Source organism: Heptranchias perlo, chromosome 4 (genome assembly GCF_035084215.1).
Source record: "Heptranchias perlo isolate sHepPer1 chromosome 4, sHepPer1.hap1, whole genome shotgun sequence".
Lineage (NCBI taxonomy): Eukaryota > Metazoa > Chordata > Chondrichthyes > Hexanchiformes > Hexanchidae > Heptranchias > Heptranchias perlo.
The window spans coordinates 39,671,693-39,694,093 of NC_090328.1; the positions used below are offsets into that span (position 1 = coordinate 39,671,693).

Below are 22,401 nucleotides of genomic sequence, written 5' to 3' on the forward strand. Positions count from 1 at the left end.
TTTTAAGAACCTCAATTTTGCTGTTATATTTTAAACTGTTCCAAGCAACTTACTTAGAAAGATTATGGGTGGCTACTCTATGTTTTGTAAATTGGGGACACATTAAACTATTGAGACCCTTGTTTTCAAAATTGGTTCCTAATCCCAGAACCCAATCTTAGTCAATACAAACTTGCCGTGAGTGCGCGCGCGCATTCTGCAAAGCAGTGCATTCTGGTACTTGTAGTTAATTCCTCGCCTCGCCATTTGAATCGTGTTACCCACAATCCTTATTTCCGGTTGGGAGTGGAAGCGGGAGAAGATTCGAGTCGCCGGTGATCGGGAGACATGTTGTGGGCACGCACGGTCCGCAACTTCAGCACCTCGCTGGTCCGCAGATCGCACTACGAGGAGGGCCCGGGGAAGGTAAAGGGCAGGTTGGCGACGCGCAGGCCAAGGCCGACACTGGGAACTTTATAAGGCTCCAGAAGGCGTTAAGGTTCCGCCGTTAACGGCCCGGCCCGCTCGGTGTCGATGACTGAAGCAGACAGCGGACTGTGATTATTAAATCGCATGCAGTCCCGGGGGGGATGTGTGTGGATTGGAGCCGCAGTCGAGTCAGTCTGCTAAAGGTCATAATGGCGGTGGGAGGGAGCGGCCCGGACTCCGCCCGCCGCCATCTTATGGTCGGCTGATCTTAAACCGTGACTGTCTGTCTGTTTAAAGTCTTTTTACCGAAGGTGTTTTAACTTAATTCGGGGGAAGGTGGGGCATCTCTCCGAGCCGCCCCGTACTTGAAAGCTGGAGGAGCGGCCTTTCACCCGGCTGTCTGCTAAGCGCCGCCGTGTTCTTTACTGATGCGGAAGTCTCCTCAATGTCACAGTTGAAGTTCCTCTTTTCATGTGGCGGTTACTACTGGCCCCCTCTCCCCCCCCTTCCGTGTCCTTGGCCCCGGCCCCAGCCCCACTGAGTGACCTTAATTGTTCCTCTATTGCCTCCTCATAAACTCTCCGACCATCAGTGTCGCCCCCCGGTCCTTGCATGTGTTGCCTTCCAGCTTTATATCCTTCTCCCTGTTCTTCACTCCAGCTTCCACCCTTTCTCAGCACCAAGACTGACATTCCATGACTGTGGTACATATTCCTCCCTAACCACTGCAGTGTGTGATGCAGAAAGAAAAGCTTACACTCACAATACCTTTTATGACCTTGGCAGTGTCTGAGATCCACAATTGGTGAACTAATTTTGTAGTGTTGTACTATAGGGAAATGCAGCAGCTAATTTGCACAGAGGGATTTGCTGAAAGTTAAATGTTAGCCAGGACAAATTTAACCTTCAACTAATTAACCCTTAATTGCTGCTCTTCAAATCAGATTAATTAGTCCTTTATCTTATTACACTGCAAATTGACTTGTTACAGGCCTGCATTACAGTGACTACACCAGAAATAGTTCATGGATGGTGAAATTCTTTGAGACACCAACAGTTTGCATTTATATAATGCCTTTCATGTAGTAAAATGTCCCAAGGCACTTCACAGGAGTGTTATCAAACAAACTTTGACACTGAGCCATATGTGATATTAGAACAAGTGACCAAAAGCTTGATCAGAGGTATGGTTTAAGGAGCATCTTAGAGGAGAGAGGGGTTTAGGGAGGGAATTCCAGCGTTTAGGGAGCAATTAAAATCAGGAATGTGCAAGAGGCCAGAATCGGAGAAGTGCAGAGATCCCGGAGGGTTGTAGGGCTGGAGGAGGTTAGAGATCAGGAAAGGCAAGGCTATGGAGGGATTTGAAAATAAGTATGACCATTTTAAAATCGGTGTTCCCAGACCGGGGGCAAATGTAGGTCAGCGAGTACGGGGTGATGGGAGAAAGGGACTTGGTGCCAGATAGGATGGGGGCAGCAGAGTTTTGGATGAGATCAAGATTATGGAGGGTGGAAGATGGGAGGCTAGCCAGGAGAGCATTTGAATAGTCGAGTCTAGAAGTAACAAAGGCATGGATGGGGGTTTCAGCAGCAGATGAGCTGAGGCAGAGACGGGCGATGTTAGAGGCGGAAGTCGGCGGTCTTAGTGATGAAGTGGATATGTGGTCGGAAGCTCATCTTGGTCAAATAGGACACCAAGGTTGCAAACGGTCTGGTTCAGCCTCAGACAGTGGCCAAAGACAGGAGTGGAGTCAGTGGGTAGGGAGCGGAGTTTGTGATGGGGACCAATGACACTGGCTTCAGTCTTCCCAATATTTAGTTGGAGGGAATTTTTGCTCATCCAGTACTGGATGTCGGACAAGCAGTGTGACAAATGAGAGACGGTGGAGGGGCCGAGAGGTGGTGATGAGGTAGAGCTGGGTGTCGTCAGTGTACATGTGGAACCTGATGTGTTTTCAAATGATGTCATCAAGGGGCAGCATGTAGATAAGAAATAGGAGGGGGCCAAAAATAAATCCTTGGGGGACTCCAGAGGTAACAATGTGGGAAGAGAAGCCATTGCAGGAGATTCTCTGGCTACAACTGGATAGATAAGAATGGAACCAGCTGAGTGCAATCCCACCCACCTGAACAATGGAGGAGAGGCTGTGTAAAGCAACTTTTTCTAACAAATGTTACTATCATGCATTTTCCTCTGTGTTCCTCTTTCATTCATCTCTTAGAGATGTGAGTATGCTCTTTGCAAAAGAATTTTCAATGGCTGAATGTCAACTTTGAAGGCCAAAGGTCTAGATCAGGAAAGTCTGTCAAAGTAATGTTACTTTCTGGCTAACAAGAATACTCATTGGCCCCAATAGTGCTTAGATGAGTAAACTTATCACATTTGCTTAAAGGATTAAACTAGTACTGTACCATAATTTCAATATTGAAAATCATTTAATCAAAATTGAAAAGTAATTGTATACAAAATTTTTGGAAAGTGTCCTAATGGAGCACGCGGTGTCTGCCGGTACGCTCGAGGCTTTCCGTGACCGGTGGGCACCGCAGGGGCTGGAGTGCATCCTGAACGAGGAGAATAAAATTTTAATTTGAACACTTGGTTTTGGTTTGTTTTGGTTTTAGTATTTAAGCACACCCCACACCCCCCCTTATAAAAGGGGGGCCTGATACACAAAAAAGGAAAAAAAGAAAGAAAAAAAAAAGATGTCTTTCAGAAAAAAAAAAGACTCCCTTTGATGTCCTGCTAAAGTTTTTCCATTCTTACAGTTGTATATCTGCAGCAACCTTAACCCTTGTGCTGTCTTGATATGTCATGGTCAAATGTGTTCCTTAAATAAAAATCTTATATTGTAATGCAGACTAAATTCTGTAATTGCTGTCAGTGGCTGTTGATATAAAGCCTGACAACGCTAAGTAGTTTTGCACTGAAAGCTGTAACCCAGTGGGATGGATTTTATCTGTGTATCTGGTACATATGATGTGAATGTCTTGAAATGAGTGATACTGTGACACTGTAAACGCTTGCTGATGTACCAGAACCAATAAATCATTTACACTAACGACATGGAATGTCATTTTGCAAGTTTCAATAATTAATTGGCATTCTGCATGTAGTTACTGATCAACAGTGTTATAAGATTAGTCCATTTGCACCATGGCTGACTAAGATATTTTGTGGTCAGGATTGGTGATTACTCCTTCCTCTTCTCCCTGCCCCCCTCCCCAAAAAACCCCTTCAAGGAATTTTTGTGTCTGTTAGGTAAAAAGCAATTCCAAAGTACTTAAAATTAGACCCTGATAATGCACTGTTGTGTAACATGTTAGCATGCTTTTGTAGTGCATTGTACTGTGAATTTTTTTCTAGTCTTCATAATTATTAAACTATGCAGATGCATAATGAGATTTGCTGCATTTCAGAATTCTTCATGAGAATTTGGGTAATTTTTTTGGCTGTAAATGACTTGCAATCGATTCTTTTATAAGTGGACATCTTTATTTTAACAGAACCTGCCATTCTCTGTAGAGAACAAGTGGAGGCTGTTGGGAATGATGGCGGTGTTCTTTGGCTCTGGCTTTTCTGCTCCATTTGTTTTAGTCTGGCACCAATTCGCCAAGAAATGAGACTACATTTTTCAGTAAGTGGCATATTGTCCAAAATTGAATAAACTTGAATTTATTTTCCCTAATTAGTGTATCTGGTACACATGATGTGAATGTATTGAAATGAGTGATACTGTGACACTGTAAACGCTTGCTGATGTACCAGAACCAATAAATCATTTACACTAACGATGTGGAATGTCACTTTGCAAGTATCCTGATTCTTGATAATTACATGCAGAATGGTCAGAAATTAATTGGCAATGTTATAAGACAAGTCCATTTGCACCTTGGCTGATTCAAATATTTTGTGATCAGGATTGGTGATTACCTTTTTGTTAACACTGCAATGTTTTTGAGTTCATGCAATTCCATTTAATGACTGTGACAATAAATCCACGACATGTTAGGAATTCTAGTAAAATTATCAGTGGTCCAGAAAACACTCGTCAAGATAATGTCATATGCTTCATTCTGCATCAGAATTGGCCAATAAAGGATTAGTTTCTCTCTCTCTCTCTCTCTCTCTCAAAGATTAGAATGTTTAGTTATTTGTGCACTTTTTTGTCAAATGTGAGCCAATTATGTATTAAAAGGGAAAATGATTTGCTACTGTAAATTTAAATATTCACATCTAAATTGTGCTTTGCATTATGAAAACCAGTGTCATTTTATTGTACTTTTTTTTTCAAAGGAGTTGAAAATAAAATGTATTCATTAACCTTGCAAATGCAGTAAACCCTGAGGAGGATAGTAACAGACTTCAGGAGGACATAGACTGGTGAAATATGCAGACACATGACAGATGAAATTTAAGTGTGAAATGATTCATTTTGGCAGGAAGAATGAGGCGAGGCAATATCAACTAAATGGTACAATTTTAAAGGGGGTGCTGGAACAGAGTGCCTGGGGGTGTACATACACAAGTCTTTGAAGGTGGCAGGACAAGTTGAGAAGGCATGTGGGATCCATGGCTCTATAAATAGAGGCATAGGGTACAAAAGCAAGGAAGTTATGCTAAACCCTTATAAAACCCTGGTTAGGGCCCAGCTGGAGTATTGTGGTCAATTCTGGGTGCCACACTTTAGGAAGGTTGTCAAGACTTTGGCATGGGCGCAGAGGAGATTTACTAGAATGGTGCCAGGGATGAAAGACTTAAGTTACGTGGAGAGACTAGAGAATCTGGCATTGTTCTCTGAGCAGAGAAGGCGAAGGGCAGATTTGAAAGAGACTTTCAAAGTCTTTTGAGTAAATAAGGAGAAACTGTTTCCAGTGGCAGAAGGATCAGTAACCAGAGAACAAAGATTTAAGGTAATTGACAATAGAATCAGAGGCAACTTTAATAGCATCAAAATCTGCAGTACATAGTGTCAAAGCAATCTGGAAAAGCAAACCTTTCTAGTGCACATGCTAGATTGGGTTATAACCTTAAAATTGTTTGTATAATATGCTGTTGATTTTATGGAGTATCTTGTGTGAGCTTACACTGATGTATCATATTACCTCCACATTAGATTTATTGGGAAATGCTTTGTTGGAGCCTGCCCTCTTTAGCAGTACATCTTTAGAGATTCAACCATGAATTGAAGTCTTTGCATAAATAAATTCTAAACTGCATCTTTTATTCTCTTCGCTCCCAAGGCTTGGTATTAGCAATGAAGGATTTTTTAAAATCTAAATAAGTGTGTTTTACTCCTACATGTTCTCCCTCATCCATGCCTAGGTTAGTCTTGGCTGTTGAGGGTGATTTTTTAAATCAAAATACCATTAATAGTTTTAAATGAGCATGAACATACTCTTTTGTAGTAGCATGATTCCATTTATGTTGCAGTACATTTATATTGCATTATGGAACACTTTGCAGTAGTGTTACACAATAATCTGCTGGTTAAAACTTAGCCGTTGAACTGGTTTCTTATTTCTCAACATGTATTTTCCATTTCAATGGCATTTTCAGTTAATTTGGAATCTGTTTTAGGTATGTCTTGCTGTACTGATTGGCAGTAGGATTAACAATTTTGTTTTCTACAGTAAAATATTTCCCCTGTTGTCTAAGATCTTTAAATGTTGTGGTTAGGTTTGTTAATGTATCGATAGATGTGTATATTTATATTCCTGCTTCTAAACTAGATATCTTTTTTTCTTTCCAGGTGGAACTCCATCTCAACTATAGTGTGATGTCTGCTGAGCAGCTTAAATCCCCATGAGCGTCAAATGTTGTGAATCTTTTCAGTGAGATGTTCTTGTAAATAAAAGTATTACCAAATTAAATATTTTCTTGTTAATTTGTGCTTCACTGTCATGAATTCCACTTTGAGTGCAAACTTTTTTATTTCTTTCCTTCTATTCCTTTCTCCCTAAGGGATTATTTGGACAGCTCCATGAGGCCTGGGGAATGGTGCTTGGGTTTTGGGAGATCTGTAATTGTTCGTACAACTGAGCTGTCAGCAGCATCTAACAATAGATTAACTGCAATCTAATGATTGTTTACTTTTCACTGACTCAATGTGCACAAGATTTGTACATATCAGAATCTGAGAAATTTGCCAGCCTGGAATTTGATTTAGGTCTGACATTTGTCAGATTTTATTATAACTGACTTTTGTCTTGTTTCTACCGGCTGACCTAGAAGCCCCAGAATTGCTTTGAGTGTTATAGGCCTTGAAGTTATGTGTCTAAGGATGAACACAATCTCTAATATTTTTACCTGCAGGCTCTTCCTTTTACCCATCACAAGTTATCTCACTGATAAAACTGCAGGATGATACTGATACTGGAAATAGAGGCGTCATCAATGTTTTGTTCATGCTAGCTGGAGAAAGAACTTTTTAGAGGCATTAGCATTTTTATTTTAAAATGGTTAATGCCTTTGCTTAAAAAAAATTATATTCAAAAGGGAAATGTCTGATAAGGTGGGGGGCAGGAATGATAAAATGACAAAGGGGATGATGGTGCAAGGCAAAAGGAGGTGATAATGGGACAAACATGGAAACAAAAGATCCCAGAGGAGGTTGCTGTGAATGACCATTGGTTGGTGAGGCAGAAACTCCACATTCTGGATTAGATTGGATAGGTGGATGAAGGAAAAAGAAATAGATATGCAACAGGGTGCATAAATGTTGGTGTGTTGTAACTTCTGTGCAAACACATCTAATATTGATCAGGTCCATAGTTAGTATTTTAATCCAGTGTCAGCTCTGCTTCCTTTATTAGTTTGACATATATGCTCTTAAACCACTAAGTAATAAGCTTATATTGGGTACAGTAGTGTAGTGGTTATGTTACTGGACTAGTAATCCTGAGGCCTTGACTAATAAACCAGAAAATATAGGCCCGATATTAGGAGGGCAGCAGGGGGGTCAACTGAGCGCTTGGGTAATGCGCCCAGTGAAATCGGTGGGTTTGGCATGCAATCACAGGCTAATTGCAGCCATGTACCTGTGCTTCTGGGTTTCGGCATTATAACTGACTTTTGTCTTGTTTCTACCGGCTGACCTAGAAGCCCCAGAATTGCTTTGTGAGTTATAGGCCTTGAAGTTATGTGTCTAAGGATGAACACAATCTCTAATGGAGCTGTCCAAATAATCCCTTGGGGAGAAAGGAATAGAAGGAAAGAAATAGAAAAGTTTGCTGGAAAGCTGCGCAGCGGGTGGACTGTGCATGCGCAGCATAGGCTGTCAGCTGGAGGAGCCCTATTTGAAGGGGCACTCCTCCACTGACTGCTGCAGAAAATAGGAAAAATTACAGCATGGAGCAGCCCAGGGGGAAGGCTGCTCCCAGGTTTAATGATGCCTCACTCCAGGCCCTACTGGATGGGGTGAGGAGGAGGGGGAGGACAGATTTTTCCGCTGGCGGGCGGGAGGAAGTGGCCTGCCTCTGCCACCAAGAAAGCCTGGCAGAGGAGGTCACCTGCACAGAGTGCAGGAAGTGCTTCAATGACCTAAGTAGGTCAGCCAAAGTGAGTACACTTCGTCGTTATCCTACACTCCGTCTGCCATATCACTGCCATCGCCCCCACCCCACATCTTCTGCACTACCAACACTACTCTATCACATCACTCCTCATACCCAATGAACCCTCAACCTCATCTCACCTGCACTTACTCACCTCGCCCAGTATCATCCCGCCACTACCACTCAACCCAATCCTCATACAATCTCATGGCTCTATCTCATACTCACCCTCTCATGCATCTCTTTCGTGGTCAGCCTCACTCAACCTGCCACTACCTGTGCTGCAGCCACAGGGCATGCATCACATACATGCAGTAGGAAGCGTAAGGCAAACGTGTCGTGGGAATGCGCAAGGGTGTTTGAGGGTTTGTCATGGGTTTTACTTATATTTAATTTCTGATCAACTCACATTGCATATTATATTGTCACCACTACTGCTACATCTTTGCAAATCTTGTCTGGTTTGTGCAATAATGCCCTTTCCTGAGGATCACTATGAAGACCCATAACTGATGCCACCCATTATGTCACTGCAGAGTGGGTGTAGGTGTATTTGCAGGGCTCTTTTGTGCAGACGACTGAGAGACATTTGCGATGTCCCCGGAGGCACCCTGGAAGGATGCGGAGGAGAAGTTGTTGAAGGCAGTGGTGACTTTGACAGCGACAGGTAAGAAGATGGTGTGCGGGCCAGCTGGGAGCAGCTCGGCATGAAGGAGGCTGCAGATGTCCACGACTGCATGTCGAGTGACTCTGCGCCTCCGTGTGCATTGCTGCTCAGAGAGGTCCAGGAAGCTGAGCCTCGGTCTGTGGACCCTGTGGCGAGGGTAGTGCATTCTGTGATGCATCTCTCTCTGCCGTTGCACTCCCTCCTGCTGTGCAGGTGGATGTGTCACAGCACTGTTGTGGGGCTCCACGTGTCAGAGGTGGACGGCGAGGCTGGTGATGCTGTTTGTCCTCCGAGGAGGTCATGACTGCAGCTACGGCGGTCCCCATCCGGAAGATGTACATTTGAGGGGGTCCGCAAGGTAGGTAAATGTGTCTGGACACCGGGGTAAGTGTGCAAGTTTGTGAATTTTATTGTTAGGAGGAGGGTGGTGGAGGCCAAACTTTTTCCAAAGTGACAGGGTGGCCTCCTGCAATGAAGGACCTGATGAAATGTATCCCAGGACGTTATGGGAGGTTAGGGAGGAAATTGCGGGTCCCCTAGCAGAGATATTTGAATCATCGACAGCTACAGGTGAGGTGCCTGAAGATTGGAGGGTAGCAAATGTTGTGCCTTTGTTTAAGAAGGGCGGCAGGGAAAAGCATGGGAACTACAGACCGGTGAGCCTGACATCTGTAGTGGGTAAGTTGTTAGAGGGTATTCTGAGGGACAGGATCTACAGACATTTGGAGAGGCAGGGACTGATTAGGAACAGTCAGCATAGTTTTGTGAGAGGAAAATCATGTCTCACGAATTTGATTGAGTTTTTTGAAGGGGTAACCAAGCAGATAGATGAGGGCTGTGTCGTAGACGTGGTCTACATGGACTTCAGCAAAGCCTTTGACAAGGTACCACATGGTAGGTTGTTACATAAGGTTAAATCTCACGGGATCCAAGGTGAGGTAGCCAATTGGATACAAAATTGGCTTGACGACAGAAGACAGAGGGTGGTTGTAGAGGGTTGTTTTTCAAACTGGAGGCCTGTGACCAGCGGTGTGCCTCAGGGATTGGTGCTGGGTCCGCTGTTATTTGTTATTTACATTAATGATTTGGATGAGAATTTAGGAGGCATGGTTAGTAAGTTTGCAGATGACACCAAGATTGGTGGCATTGTGGACAGTGAAGAAGGTTATCTAGGATTGCAACGGGATCTTGATAAATTGGGCCAGTGGGCCGATGAATGGCAGATGGAGTTTAATTTAGATAAATGTGAGGTGATGCATTTTGGTAGATCGAATCGGGCCAGGACCTACTCCGTGAATGGTAGGGTGTTGGGGAGAGTTATAGAACAATGAGATCTAGGAGTACAGGTTCATAGCTCCTTGAAAGTGGAGTCACAGGTGGATAGGGTGGTGAAGAAGGCATTCGGCATGCTTGGTTTCATTGGTCAGAACATTGAATACAGGAGTTGGGATGTCTTGTTGAAGTTGTACAAGACATTAGTAAGGCCACACTTGGAATACTGTGTACAGTTCTGGTCACCCTATTATAGAAAGGATATTATTAAACTAGAAAGAGTGCAGAAAAGATTTACTAGGATGCTACCGGGACTTGATGGTTTGACTTATAGGGAGAGGTTAGATAGACTGGGACTTTTTTCCCTGGAGAGTAGGAGGTTTAGGGGTGATCTTATAGAAGTCTATAAAATAATGAGGGGCATAGATAAGGTAGATAGTCAAAATCTTTTCCCAAAGGTAGGGGAGTCTATAACGAGGGGACATAGATTTAAGGTGAGAGGGGAGAGATGCAAAAGGGTCCAGAGGGGCAATTTTTTCACTCAAAGGGTGGTGAGTGTCTGGAACGAGCTGCCAGAGGCAGTAGTAGAGGCGGGTACAATTTTGTCTTTTAAAAAGCATTTGGACTGTTACATGGGTAAGATGGGTATAGAGGGATATGGGCCAAGTGCAGGCAATTGGGACTAGCTTAGTGGTATAAACTGGGCGACATGGACATGTTGGGCCGAAGGGCCTGTTTCCATGTTGTAACTTCTATGATTCTATGAGTGATGGTCTCTTTCCACCCCCCCCCCCACCACCTGTCAAATGGACCTTTGCATCTGCCACAGGCTGGTGGCTGCAACACATCCATTTCAACTGGGGGTGTTTCCCCCAGTACGGGAAACAGTCCCAGTTGATCTGAAAATCCCACCCCTCCTAAAATATCAGGTCAATCAGTTCTGTAAACGACCTGAAGTACCTGGTTAATTACGTCAAGTGGCATCCTGCCGACTTTAATTGCGAAAATCGAGCCCCGTGAATTCAGATCCCACCAAGGCAGCTTGATCATTTGAATTCAGTTCTCATAATCTGGAAATGTAAAAAATGCTGGTAACAGTAAAAGTGACCATGAAACTGCTTCACTAATGTGCTTTAGGGAAGAAAACTTGCCATCCTTACTCAGTTTGGCCTATATGTGACTCCAGTCCCATGACAATGTGGTTGACTCCTAACTGTCCTCTAAAGTGGCATGGCAAACCACTCTGTTGCATGTAGCTTCACCAAATGTACTGTAGTGGTTCAAGCTGACCCACCACCACCTTCTCGGGGCAACTTGAGATGGGAAATATATGCTGGCCTTGCCAGTGATGCCCACATCCCAAGCAGGAATTGTTTAAAAATTGATACAGTATTAAGTCTCCAAACTCAACTTCCTTTGCTCTTCACCACCTGTCATATTTGTTTATAAGACCTTGTCCACCTTCTATGACCTTTGTCAAGTATATAGCTTATATCTACCTTTTTCATTTTTGTTCCATTTTACTTTCAAAAACTTACATGGTTTACTTGATTCTCTTCTAAGTTTCCATGCAGCTAACCTAATATTGGAAGAAAAATACATCTGGATGAAAAGAACCATTCTTATCTGCAAAAAAAAGGAATGAGTAATGTAAAGATGCAGTAGCGCAAAGATAGATTTTTGAAGGTTGGTATCTAGGTGGAAAAGGCCATTTTTTTTTTAAAAAGCAAGTGAGAATCTCGGGTTTTAAATATGCGCCATTGAATATTAAAGCAGAGAAACAATGAATTTTTACAAGCCATTAGGTGGTCGCAGGTGGATTATTGTGTGAAATTCTGGGCACCCCACTAGGAAGAATATTAGAGCCAAGAAGAGAGTACAGTGATGATTTGTTGGAATGATACTGGGATCGAGAGGTTATAATTACGAAAAGTTTGAAAAGTTGGGACTTTTTACTGGAACAACAAAGGTTAAGGGGTTTTAAAATTATGAAATGTTTTGATGGGTTAAATGGTGAGATTTACACTAGTTGGTGAATCGGTAACATGGGGATATAGACTGAGGAGAAATAACTTTTTTCCACAGTAATTAGAATATGCTTTACCACTCGTGGCTATTAAGGCAGAGGCTATATCATTTGTAAAGGAGGAATAATTTGGGGAAAGGGCAGAGAAATTAGAGTAGTGGAGGTAGCTCCAGTTGAAAAGCTAGCAGCAACACAGGCCCAAAGTGCTGAATCGTCTCCAGTGCTGCAAATTCTGATTTTATGGCTGGTTATCTGTCCTATCTGGTACTCTAACTTTAACAGTTCTACCCTTTAGGCTAATTGTTGGTTGACTGTCCAAGTGCACCTAGTAATTGGGTTGAATTTGAAAATGACAAAGGGATTCAATAAGAGATAGGAGTAGGCCATTTGGCCCTTCGAGCCTGCTCCGCCGTTTAATGAGATCATAGCTGATCTGATTTTTACCTCAACTCCACTTTCCTGCCTTATCCCCATATCCTTTGACTCCCTTGCTGAACAAGTATCTATAACAATATTTTATAACTTTATTGCTATTATTAGAAGTTTCATTTTTCAGTTACTTTGAGCTTTCCTACTATTAATGGTATTCTGAGGCTTCCTACTGCTCTTCAAGGCATCCTGTCAGCTGTTGGCATAGTCAGTTTTCCTCATTCCCCAAAGCTTACCGCTTCCCTGACCCACAAAAGCGATTTTCAGGTTTTAGGCTTCTGCCTGCTCTCACCACTACTTCATTACTCTAAAACCATAAATGAATAAGAAAGAAAGAACTTGTATGTATATAGCGCCTTTAACAGCCTCAATGTCCCAAAGCACTTCACAGCCAATAAAGCACTTTTCAAGTATTGTCACTTGTAATGTAAGCTAATGCAACAGCCACTTGCACACAGTAAGATACCACAAATAGCAATAAGATACATGACTAGATAATCTTTTTATAAATGATGTTAATTGAGTGATAAATATTGGGCACAACAGCAAGAGAACACCCTAGTTTTTCTTCAAATAGTGCAATGGGATTTTTTACATCAACTTGAGAGGGCAGAGATCTCATCCAAAAGAGTGGTGTCTATTAATATTCTCTCTTTTATATTTATATTTATATGTGTATATATTATATATATTATATATATATTAGTATATAATATCATATATATATATGTATTAGTATAAAATTTTCCTTTTCCTATGTATTTAATATTTATCTCTTTTTAAAGCAAGGATACACAGCAGGATGGTATGCAAGATATTCCAGGTTGGAGGTGGGTTCTAGTATTTAGCTGCGCTGGGGTGGCGTTTAGAAGCTGGGTAATCTTGAGCTTTGTTGGCACTAGGATGTTTCTAATGCTTAGGGTGGGGATCCTGGAGTTGGTAGCACTGGAGTGGGAATGCTGGGCTTTGATAATATAGAGGTAGGTCCTGTGGTAATATGGAAGGGGAAACTTGGATCTTGATGGAACGGGGGGGTGAAATGTTCACTTTGACTCACTGGTGGATTCCTGGTGTTCATCAGTTATGGGGGCGTGATTAGGTCTAGAAGCAAACATTGATTTGTGTTTTGTGATTGGGTTCAGAGACTCGATTACATAGAATGTACAGCACATGAACAGGCCATTCGGCCCAACAGGTCCATGCTGGTGTTTATGCTCTACATGAGCCCTCCCTACTTAATCTAACTTTTCATTTAATGGAAACAGTGGGGAATCCTCCCTGAGTAGTGCTGCACCAATGCTACCTTCAGCAACTGAGATGTGAATTATTTTTACCTTCTGTTAATTGTGATATATTGCTTCAATAAATTTGCTGAGTTAAAACAATGGGCAAATTCCTGTGGCAGTTATGTTGCACAGGGACTGTGGTAAACATCAGAACATCTCCCTGAGAGATGGTGGGTGATCTTGCTAATCATAGGATTTCCTGGTTGCAATTCCAGTACAGAAGTTGCAAAATTCTAATGAGGCCCAAGGGATCATAAGATGTATGAGAAGATTCAAAAATGACAAAAGACAATAGCTGCCACTCTCATCCAAAATAACTCTGAACATAACAGTAGTTGAGTAGACAGTGATGGGAACAATGGTGGGGGTAATTTTAACCTAACCCGCCTGGTGGGAAATTGACAGGATTGCATCAGACGCCCCTTTTACACCTGCCCGATTTTACTTTCCAATGAATTCAACAGAAAGTAAAATCAGGCAGGGAGTAAAATGGACGATCAATCCGATCTTGTCAGTCTCCCACTGGGTGACTTAGGTTAAAATTACCCCCAGTGTAAAATGTTGCACAAGTGTTATTAAGTGAACAAAAAAAGACAAGTGGTAAGATGTTTTAAATAAATTGCATTTGAAAGATTAAATGAAAGTTATGTTTTATAACATGTTTAGTGATCTTTATTTCCTGTAGCAGTCAATTGGAGGTATAGTCAAGAAAAGGTGTGATAAATTGGATAAATCTCTTGGTTCATCCTGTGCTGCACATTTTGTTTAATGACTCCCCCCATAGTCCATCTATTGACATCTGCTGCTTTTAAGGGTTCTTTGTGAAACAAATATGACGTCCAACTTTGTCCTTAGTTGGGACAATTCCACAATGCAAAACTGTCCATAATTTGAAATAACTTGGCAATTTAGTTCAGGATAGCTGGTGGCAAAATGGAAAACTTTACACTGGTGCAATAATGGTTGGATTCTGTGGTTGGAGAAAAGGGACATTGTTCCTGCACTGTAAATGGAGCTTTAACTGCCTCTAGCACATGCTATGACTGACCTGGAAGTGCTGATGCTGGCAATGAGTGCCAAAAGTGAAACAATATTGCATTTCTGACATCCCCAGTATGATGAGCATAAAAATTCCCAAACACATTTTAATTAAACAAAAAAAATGTCCACTTGATGGCATAATGGATAAATGCACTACATGGATTCTACTATTAGCCTCAGAAATCCCAATCTAGAAAAACAAAATGGCCAGCGTTTACTGCCTTAATTGCTAAGGCTGTAAAAATAAAATTTAAAAATGTCAAACACCTAGAGGGGGTTGTTATTTTAAATTAATTCTTTCCTTTAATTAGAATGTCCTTTAGGGAAGGAAACCTGCCGTCCTTACCCGGTCTGGCCGAAATGTGACTCCAGACCCACAGCAATGTGGTTGATTCTTAATTGCCCTCTGAAGTGGCCTAGCAAGCCACTCAGTTGTAAAATCTCGCTACGAAAAGTCATAAGAATAAAACCGGATGGATCACCCGGCATCGGACCACTAGGCACCGGACACAACAACGGCAATTAAACAACTAACGGGAGGAGGAGGCTCTGCAAACATCCCCATTCTCAATGATGGCGGAGTCCAGCACGTGAGTGCAAAAGACAAGGCTGAAGCGTTTGCAACCATCTTCAGCCAGAAGTGCCGAGTGGATAATCCATCTCAGCCTCCTCCCGATATCCCCACCATCACGGAAGCCAGTCTTCGGCCAATTCGATTCACTCCACGTGATATCAAGAAACGGCTGAGTGCACTGGATACAGCAAAGGCTATGGGCCCCGACAACATCCCAGCTGCAGTGCTGAAGACCTGGGCTCCAGAAATAGTTGCACCTCTAGCCAAAGTGTTCCAGTTCAGCTACAACACTGGCATCGACCCGACAATGTGGAAAATTGCCCAGGTCTGTCCTGTCCACAAAAAGCAGGACAAATCCAATCTGGCCAATTACCGCCCCATCAGTCTACTCTCAATCATCAGCAAAGTGATGGAAGGTGTCGTCGACAGTGCTATCAAGCGGCACTTACTCACCAATAACCTGCTCACCGATGCTCAGTTTGGGTTCCGCCAGGACCACTCGGCTCCAGACTTCATTACAGCCTTGGTCCAAACATGGACAAAAGAGCTGAATTCCAGTGGTGAGGTGAGAGTGACTGCCCTTGACATCAAGGCAGCATTTGACCGAGTGTGGCACCAAGGAGCCCGAGTAAAATTGAAGTCAATGGGAATCAGGGGGAAAACTCTCCAGTGGCTGGAGTCATACCTAGCACAAAGGAAGATGGTAGTGGTTGTTGGAGGCCAATCATCTCAGCCCCAGGACATTGCTGCAGGAGTTCCTCAGGGCAGTATCCTAGGCCAACCATCTTCAGCTGCGTCATCAATGACCTTCCCTCCATCAGAAGGTCAGAAATGGGGATGTTCGCTGATGATTGCACAGTGTTCAGTTCCATTCGCAACCCCTCAGATAATGAAGCAGTCCGAGCCCGCATGCAGCAAGACCTGGACAACATCCAGGCTTGGGCTGATAAGTGGCAAGTAACATTCGCGCCAGACAAGTGCCAGACAATGACCATCTCCAACAAGACAGAGTCTAACCACCTCCTCTTGACATTCAGTGGCATTACCATCGCCGAATACCCCACCATCAACATCCTGGAGGTTACCATTGAACAGAAACCTAACTGGACCAGCCATATAAATACTGTGGCTACGAGAGCAGGTCAGAGGCTGGGTATTCTGTGGCGAGTGACTCACCTGACTCCCCAAAGCCTTTCCACCATCTACAAGGCACAAGTCAGGAGTGTGATGGAATACTCTCCACTTGCCTGGATGAGTGCAGCTCCAACAACACTCAAGAAGCTCGACACCATCCAGGACAAAGCAGCCCGCTTGATTGGCAACCCACCCACCACCCTAAACATTCACTCCCTTCACCACCGGCGCAATGTAGCTGCAGTGTGTACCATCCATAGGATGCACTGCAGCAACTCGCCAAGGCTTCTTCGACAGCACCTCCCAAACCCATGACCTCTACCACCTAGAAGGACAAGAGCAGCAGGCACATGGGAACAACACCACCTGCACGTTCCCCTCCAAGTTACACACAATCCCGACTTGGAAATATATCGCTGTTCCTTCATTGTCGCTGGGTCAAAATCCTGGAACTCCCATCCTAACAGCACTGTGGGAGAACCTTCACCACACGGACTGCAGCGGTTCAAGATGGTGGCTCACCACCACCTTCTCAAGGGCAATTAGGGATGGGCAATAAATGCCGGCCTCGCCAGCGATGCCCACATCCCATGAACGAATAAAAAAAATGTACTTCAGTACAATTTTACAGGCACTCTGTTAAAATAATGGATCCAAGAATGTCATGTTAACCTTATTTATCCAATATTATTACCATCAGTAATTTCTAGCCTTCTTTGCTTTTTTGAAGCTGTCAAAAAGAGTTATGTTCTTCTACTGGGAAAAAAAATCATTGCACACAGCAATAATTCAAAAAGTGAATTGCACAAAAATGTGGTTTCCAGGAACAGACATAGGGAACTAATTTTTGAGCTCTTGGGCACACCTGAATGACTACCTCTAGACTGGGGATGGCAATGCATTGTATTCTCACTACTTATTAATGTCACTGTTATAAGTGTCGGGTTGGCCTTAGATATTCTCTCAGGTAAAGCTCAGGCAATTACTCCTGTAAGTGGTTTGAGCATCTTATGTTCAGGAGTGTGCCTGTAGGAATATAGGAACAGGAGTAGGCCATTCAGCCCCTCATGCCTGCTCCGCCATTTGATAAGATCATGGCTGATTTGTGATCTAACTCCATATACCTGCCTTTGGCCCAAATCCCTTAATGCCTTTGGTTGCCAAAAAGCGATCTATCTCAAATTTAAATTTAGCAATTGAGCTAGTATCAATTACCGTTTGCGGAAGAGAATTCCAAACTTCTACCACCCTTTGTGTGTAGAAATGTTTTCTAATCTCACTCCTGAAAGGTCTGGCTCTAATTAGACGTACCCACTACTCCAGGAATCCCCAACCAGCAGAAATAGTTTCTCTCTATCCACCCTATCTGTTCCCCTTAATATCTTATAAACTTCGATCAGATCACCCCTTAACCTTCTAAACTCTAGAGAATACAACCACAATTTGTGTAATCTATCCTCGTAACTTAATCCTTGAAGTCCGGATATCATTCTAGTAAACCTATGTTGCACTCCCCCCAAGGGCTTGCGAAGGTGCGGTGCCCAGAACTGCTCACAGTACTCCAGGTGCGGTCTAACCAGGGTTTTGTATAGCTGCAGCATAACTTCTGCCCCCTTGTACTCTAGTCCTCCAAATATAAAGGCCAGCATTCCATTAGCCTTCTTGATTATTTTCTGCACCTGTTCATGACACTTCAATGATCTACGTACCTGAACCCCTAAGTCCCTTTGGACATCCACTGTTTTTAACTTTTTACCATTTAGAAAGTACCCTGTTCTATCCTTTTTTGATCCACTGTGGATGACCTCACATTTGCCTACATTGAATTCCATTTGCCACAGTTTTGCCCAATCATCTAATCCAGCAATAGCCTTTTGCAATTTTATGTTTTCATCTACACTGCCTACAATGCCACCAATCTTTGTGTCATCGGCAAACTTAATTATGAGACTTTCTATGCCTTTATCTAAGTCGTTAATAAATATTGTGAATAATTGAGGCCCCAAGACAGATCCCTGTGGGTCTCCACTAGTCACATCCTGCCAATGTGAGTACCTTCCCATTATCCCTACTCTCTGTCGCCTTTCGCTCAGCCAACTTCCTAACCAAGTCCATACTTTTCCCTCGATTCCATGGGTTTCTATCTTAGCTAACAGTCTCTTATGTGGGACCTTATCAAATGCCTTCTGGAAGTCCATATAAATAACATCGATTGACATTCCCCCGTCCACTACTTTAGTCACCTCTTCAAAAAATTCAATCAGGTTTGTCAGGCATGACCTACCTTTCACAAATCCATACTGGCTCTCTCTGATTAACTGAAAATTCTCGAGGTGTTCAGGTACCCTATCCTTAATTATAAACTCCAGCATTTTCCCCACAACAGATGTTAAGCTAACTGGTCTATAATTCCCTGGTTTCCCTCGCTCTCCTTTCTTAAAAAGCGGAGTGACATGTGCAATTTTCCAATCTAGAGGGACAGTTCCTGAATCTAGAGAACTTTGAAAGATTATAGTTAGGGCATCTGCAATCTGCTCACCTACTTCCTTTAAAACCCTAGGATGGAAACCATCTGGTCCTGGGGATTTGTCACTCTTTAGTGCTATTATTTTCTTAATTACTATTGCTTTACTTATGTTAATTTTATTGAGTCCCTGTCTCTGATTCAATATTAGTTTTCTTGGGATTTCCGGCATGCTATCCTCTTTTTCGACTGTAAATACTGACGCAAAGTAATGGTTCAACATGTCCGCCATCTCCCCATTGTCAATGACAATATCCCCACTTTCGTTTTTTAAGGGGCCAACACTGCTCCTGACCACCCTCTTTTTCCTAATATAACTATAAAAGTTCTTCATATTGGTTTTGATATCCCTTGCAAGTTTCTTTTCACACTCTCTTTTTGTAGACCTTATAAACCAGTATATTTAGTTCCCAATCCTGACCATCCTGCAGCCATGTCTCAGTAATAGCTATCATGTCATACCCTCCAATTTGAATTTGAACCTGTAGTTCATTTAATTTATTCCTTATACTCCGTGCATTTGTAAATAGAACTCTTAGTTGGGCCACACACCCTAGTCTGACCTTCAGCTTTGACGCTGGGTTAATCGCCTTACGACTTCTAGTTTTCACTTTATCTGTAGTGACTAAAGTACACTTTCTTTCTGCTGCTCTACGCTTTTCCCTTTCACTTGTCCTAGAACAACTGTTTGTACTATTTGTATTGTAAATTTCCCCTGGGTCTTCCCCTCTCTTGCTGCTCTCAACTTTACTCCCTTCTGACTCCCCGCTCAGGTTCCCATCCCCCTGCCACTCTAGTTTAAACCTTCCCCAACAGCACTAGCAAACACCCCCGCGAGGACATTGGTCCCGGTCCTGCTCGGGTGTAACCCGTCCCGCTTGTACAGGTCCCACCTTCCCCAGAACCGGTCCCAATGTCCCAGGAATCTAAATCCCTCCCTCCTACACCTTCCCTGCAGCCACACATTCATCCTGCCTATTCTCCTGTTCCTATGCTCACTAGCACGTGGCACTGGTAGAAATCCTGAGATCACTACCTTTGAGGTCCTGCTTTTTAATTTATCTCCTAACTCCTTAAATTCACCTTGCAGGACCTCATCCCTTTTTTTTTCCTATGTCATTGGTACCGATATGGACCACGACTCCTGGCTGTTCACCCTCCCCCTCCAGAATGCCCTGAAGCCGCTTTGTGACATCCTTGACCCTAGCACCAGGGAGGCAACATACCACCCTGGAGTCACATTTGCGGCCGCAGAAACGCTTATCTGTTCCCCTTACAATTGAATCCCCTATCACTATAGCCCTGCCACTCTTCTTCCTCCCCTCCTGTGCAGCAGAGCCACCCGTGCTGCCCCAAACTTGGTTCTTGCTGCTTTCCCCTGATAAGCCATCTCCCCCAACAGTATCCAAAGCAGTATATCTGTTTGAGAGGGAGATGGCCCCAGGGGACTCCTGCTCTACCTGCCCTGCTCTGCCTGCCTCGTCCTTTTACTCTGCCTGGCGGTCAGCCATTTCCTTTCTGCCTGCGTAATCTTTACCTGCGGTGTGACCACCTCACTGAACGTGCCATCCACGATAGTCTCAGCATCATGGATGCTCCACAGTGAATCCACTCGCAGCTCCTGCTCTGAAATGCAGTTAGCCAGTAACTGCAGCTGGACACACTTCCTGCACACATGGTCACCAGGGACACTGGTAGTGTCCATGACTTCCCACATAGTGCAGGCGGAGCATATCATGGGTGCGAGCTCTGCTGCCATGACTTGCCTTAGATTTACACTGCATTCATCTCTCAGACTCTCCTCCCGCTCTCGGACTCTCCTTTTACATTGTGCTCACCTCTCGGACTCTCCTGCCTCACCTGTGACGTACTGGCCAATATCTAATTATATGATAGCATAGCCCAGGGGTGTAACAGTAGTATACTCTTATGATCTGAACTGGATGTCATCAACTGTAATTTATGCAGGGGTTCTCCAGTGGGACATTGGAGGAATGGAGAAACGGCGTAAATGGCTAAAAATGATCATTTATCTCATTTCTCTAGGGGTTTCACCGAACTTTCACTGAAGTTACGGCAGAATGTCATGAAATTCAGGGGCCAGTATCTTTTGCATGTGCCCTCAGGTCTGCTTCTCCAGTTTTTCCAAAGGTAGAACATCTTTGTCCCCAATTGAAAGTACGTCACTGTTGTGCAGGTGTACTTTGATTGCCAGGATGACTTCCTGGTTCTGTTGGAATTCAAATCACATATTTTTTAATTAGCCATTATTTGGTGGAGGAGGGGGGTTCATGAACAAATTTTATGGCCCCCTCTTTACTATTGACTGTTGGCAATGAACTCCGCTCATTGGTACCTAGGGTACTACAATTGGCATAGAACCTCGATTTAAATATTTAAATAAAGTTCCCACCTATTTTGAACTGGCACTCTTTCTCACCCATTTTGAGGCCCAATCGAAAATCGAGTTGGGTAGGCATCAGGCATGATTTCAGTGGGAGATTATTTTTTTAAATTTTGTCCCATGTGTCCTCAACTGTTGAGCTGCTTTACTCCTCTCGTTTCACACTGCAGTCGAGTGTTGAGTAGTATTGACCTCAACTGTAGTGTAATGTTACAAAACAACAGAAAGTGACTTTTAATCAGTTTTAATATGACATTTGTAACTTTTTTATTGATAAATTTAGGTGTAAGGTGAAGAATCATAGAGCAGAGCAATATCAAGGTTAAATTCTACTCATTAAAAATGAAATATATTTGTAAGTATAATGCAAATAACAGTGCAAAATGCAGGTAATTCTTTGATTCTATTTTAGATAAAGGACACATGTGAACATTATGGCCTTGAGAGGAATTTTCTGCAATGTTTTTATTTCCTGCACTAGTTTATCATAGTGGTCTACTTTCTCACACTGATTTGCTGTTACTTTCTCATTTCTCTCAGTAAGTTGCTATGACACTCTCCTTTCCCTCAGTAATTTGCCATGAGCAAGTGGCAAGTTATTTCTCTCAATAACTTGTTGTGTCACTCAAGTTTTTCACAACAATCCACAAATGACTCTTGCAATGGGTCATTGGTTTAATGTACTGCATGGTGTATTCCTGTGACATGCAGAATAGGAACAAATGATACTGCATTTATATAAGCAACTTATCACTTCCTCAGGATAGCTCAAAGCACTTCACAACCAATCAATTATTTTTGAAGTGCAGTCTATGTTGTTATGTGGCTAAACACAGCAGCCAATTGCATAAAGCAAGAGCCCACATCAAATGAGGTGGATGTCCCATTAATCTATCTTTTGGTGGTATTGGTTGAGGGAGGAATGTTAACCAGGACAAATGGGAAAACTCATGCTTTGCTTTGCATAGTGCGATAAGACCTTTACGACCACCTGAATTGATAGACGGGACTTCATCTCATCAACAACACGGCACCTTCACAATGCAGCACTCAATTTTATATAGCACCTTTAAGCTAGTAAAA

The 22,401-nt window shown here is 43.0% G+C and overlaps 1 protein-coding gene across 1 annotated transcript; it reads left to right on the forward strand.

Annotated features, from left to right (window-relative positions):
- Window positions 1-265: 265 nt before the first annotated feature.
- Window positions 266-6,278, forward strand: cox7c (cytochrome c oxidase subunit 7C). The gene is made up of 3 exons (XM_067982805.1): window positions 266-405; window positions 3,912-4,042; window positions 6,158-6,278. Exons 1-2 carry the CDS (start codon window positions 328-330, stop codon window positions 4,026-4,028), a joined length of 195 nt encoding a protein of 64 aa, XP_067838906.1. The 5' UTR covers window positions 266-327; the 3' UTR covers window positions 4,029-4,042; window positions 6,158-6,278.
- Window positions 6,279-22,401: the final 16,123 nt, after the last annotated feature.

Bases quoted from the DNA above. Each gene is read 5' to 3' on its own strand.
- cox7c (XM_067982805.1), top strand. From the start codon at position 328: ATGTTGTGGGCACGCACGGTCCGCAACTTCAGCACCTCGCTGGTCCGC. The intron at 406-3,911 runs GTAAAGGGCAGG...TTATTTTAACAG, and splicing joins ACGAGGAGGGCCCGGGGAAG to AACCTGCCATTCTCTGTAGA.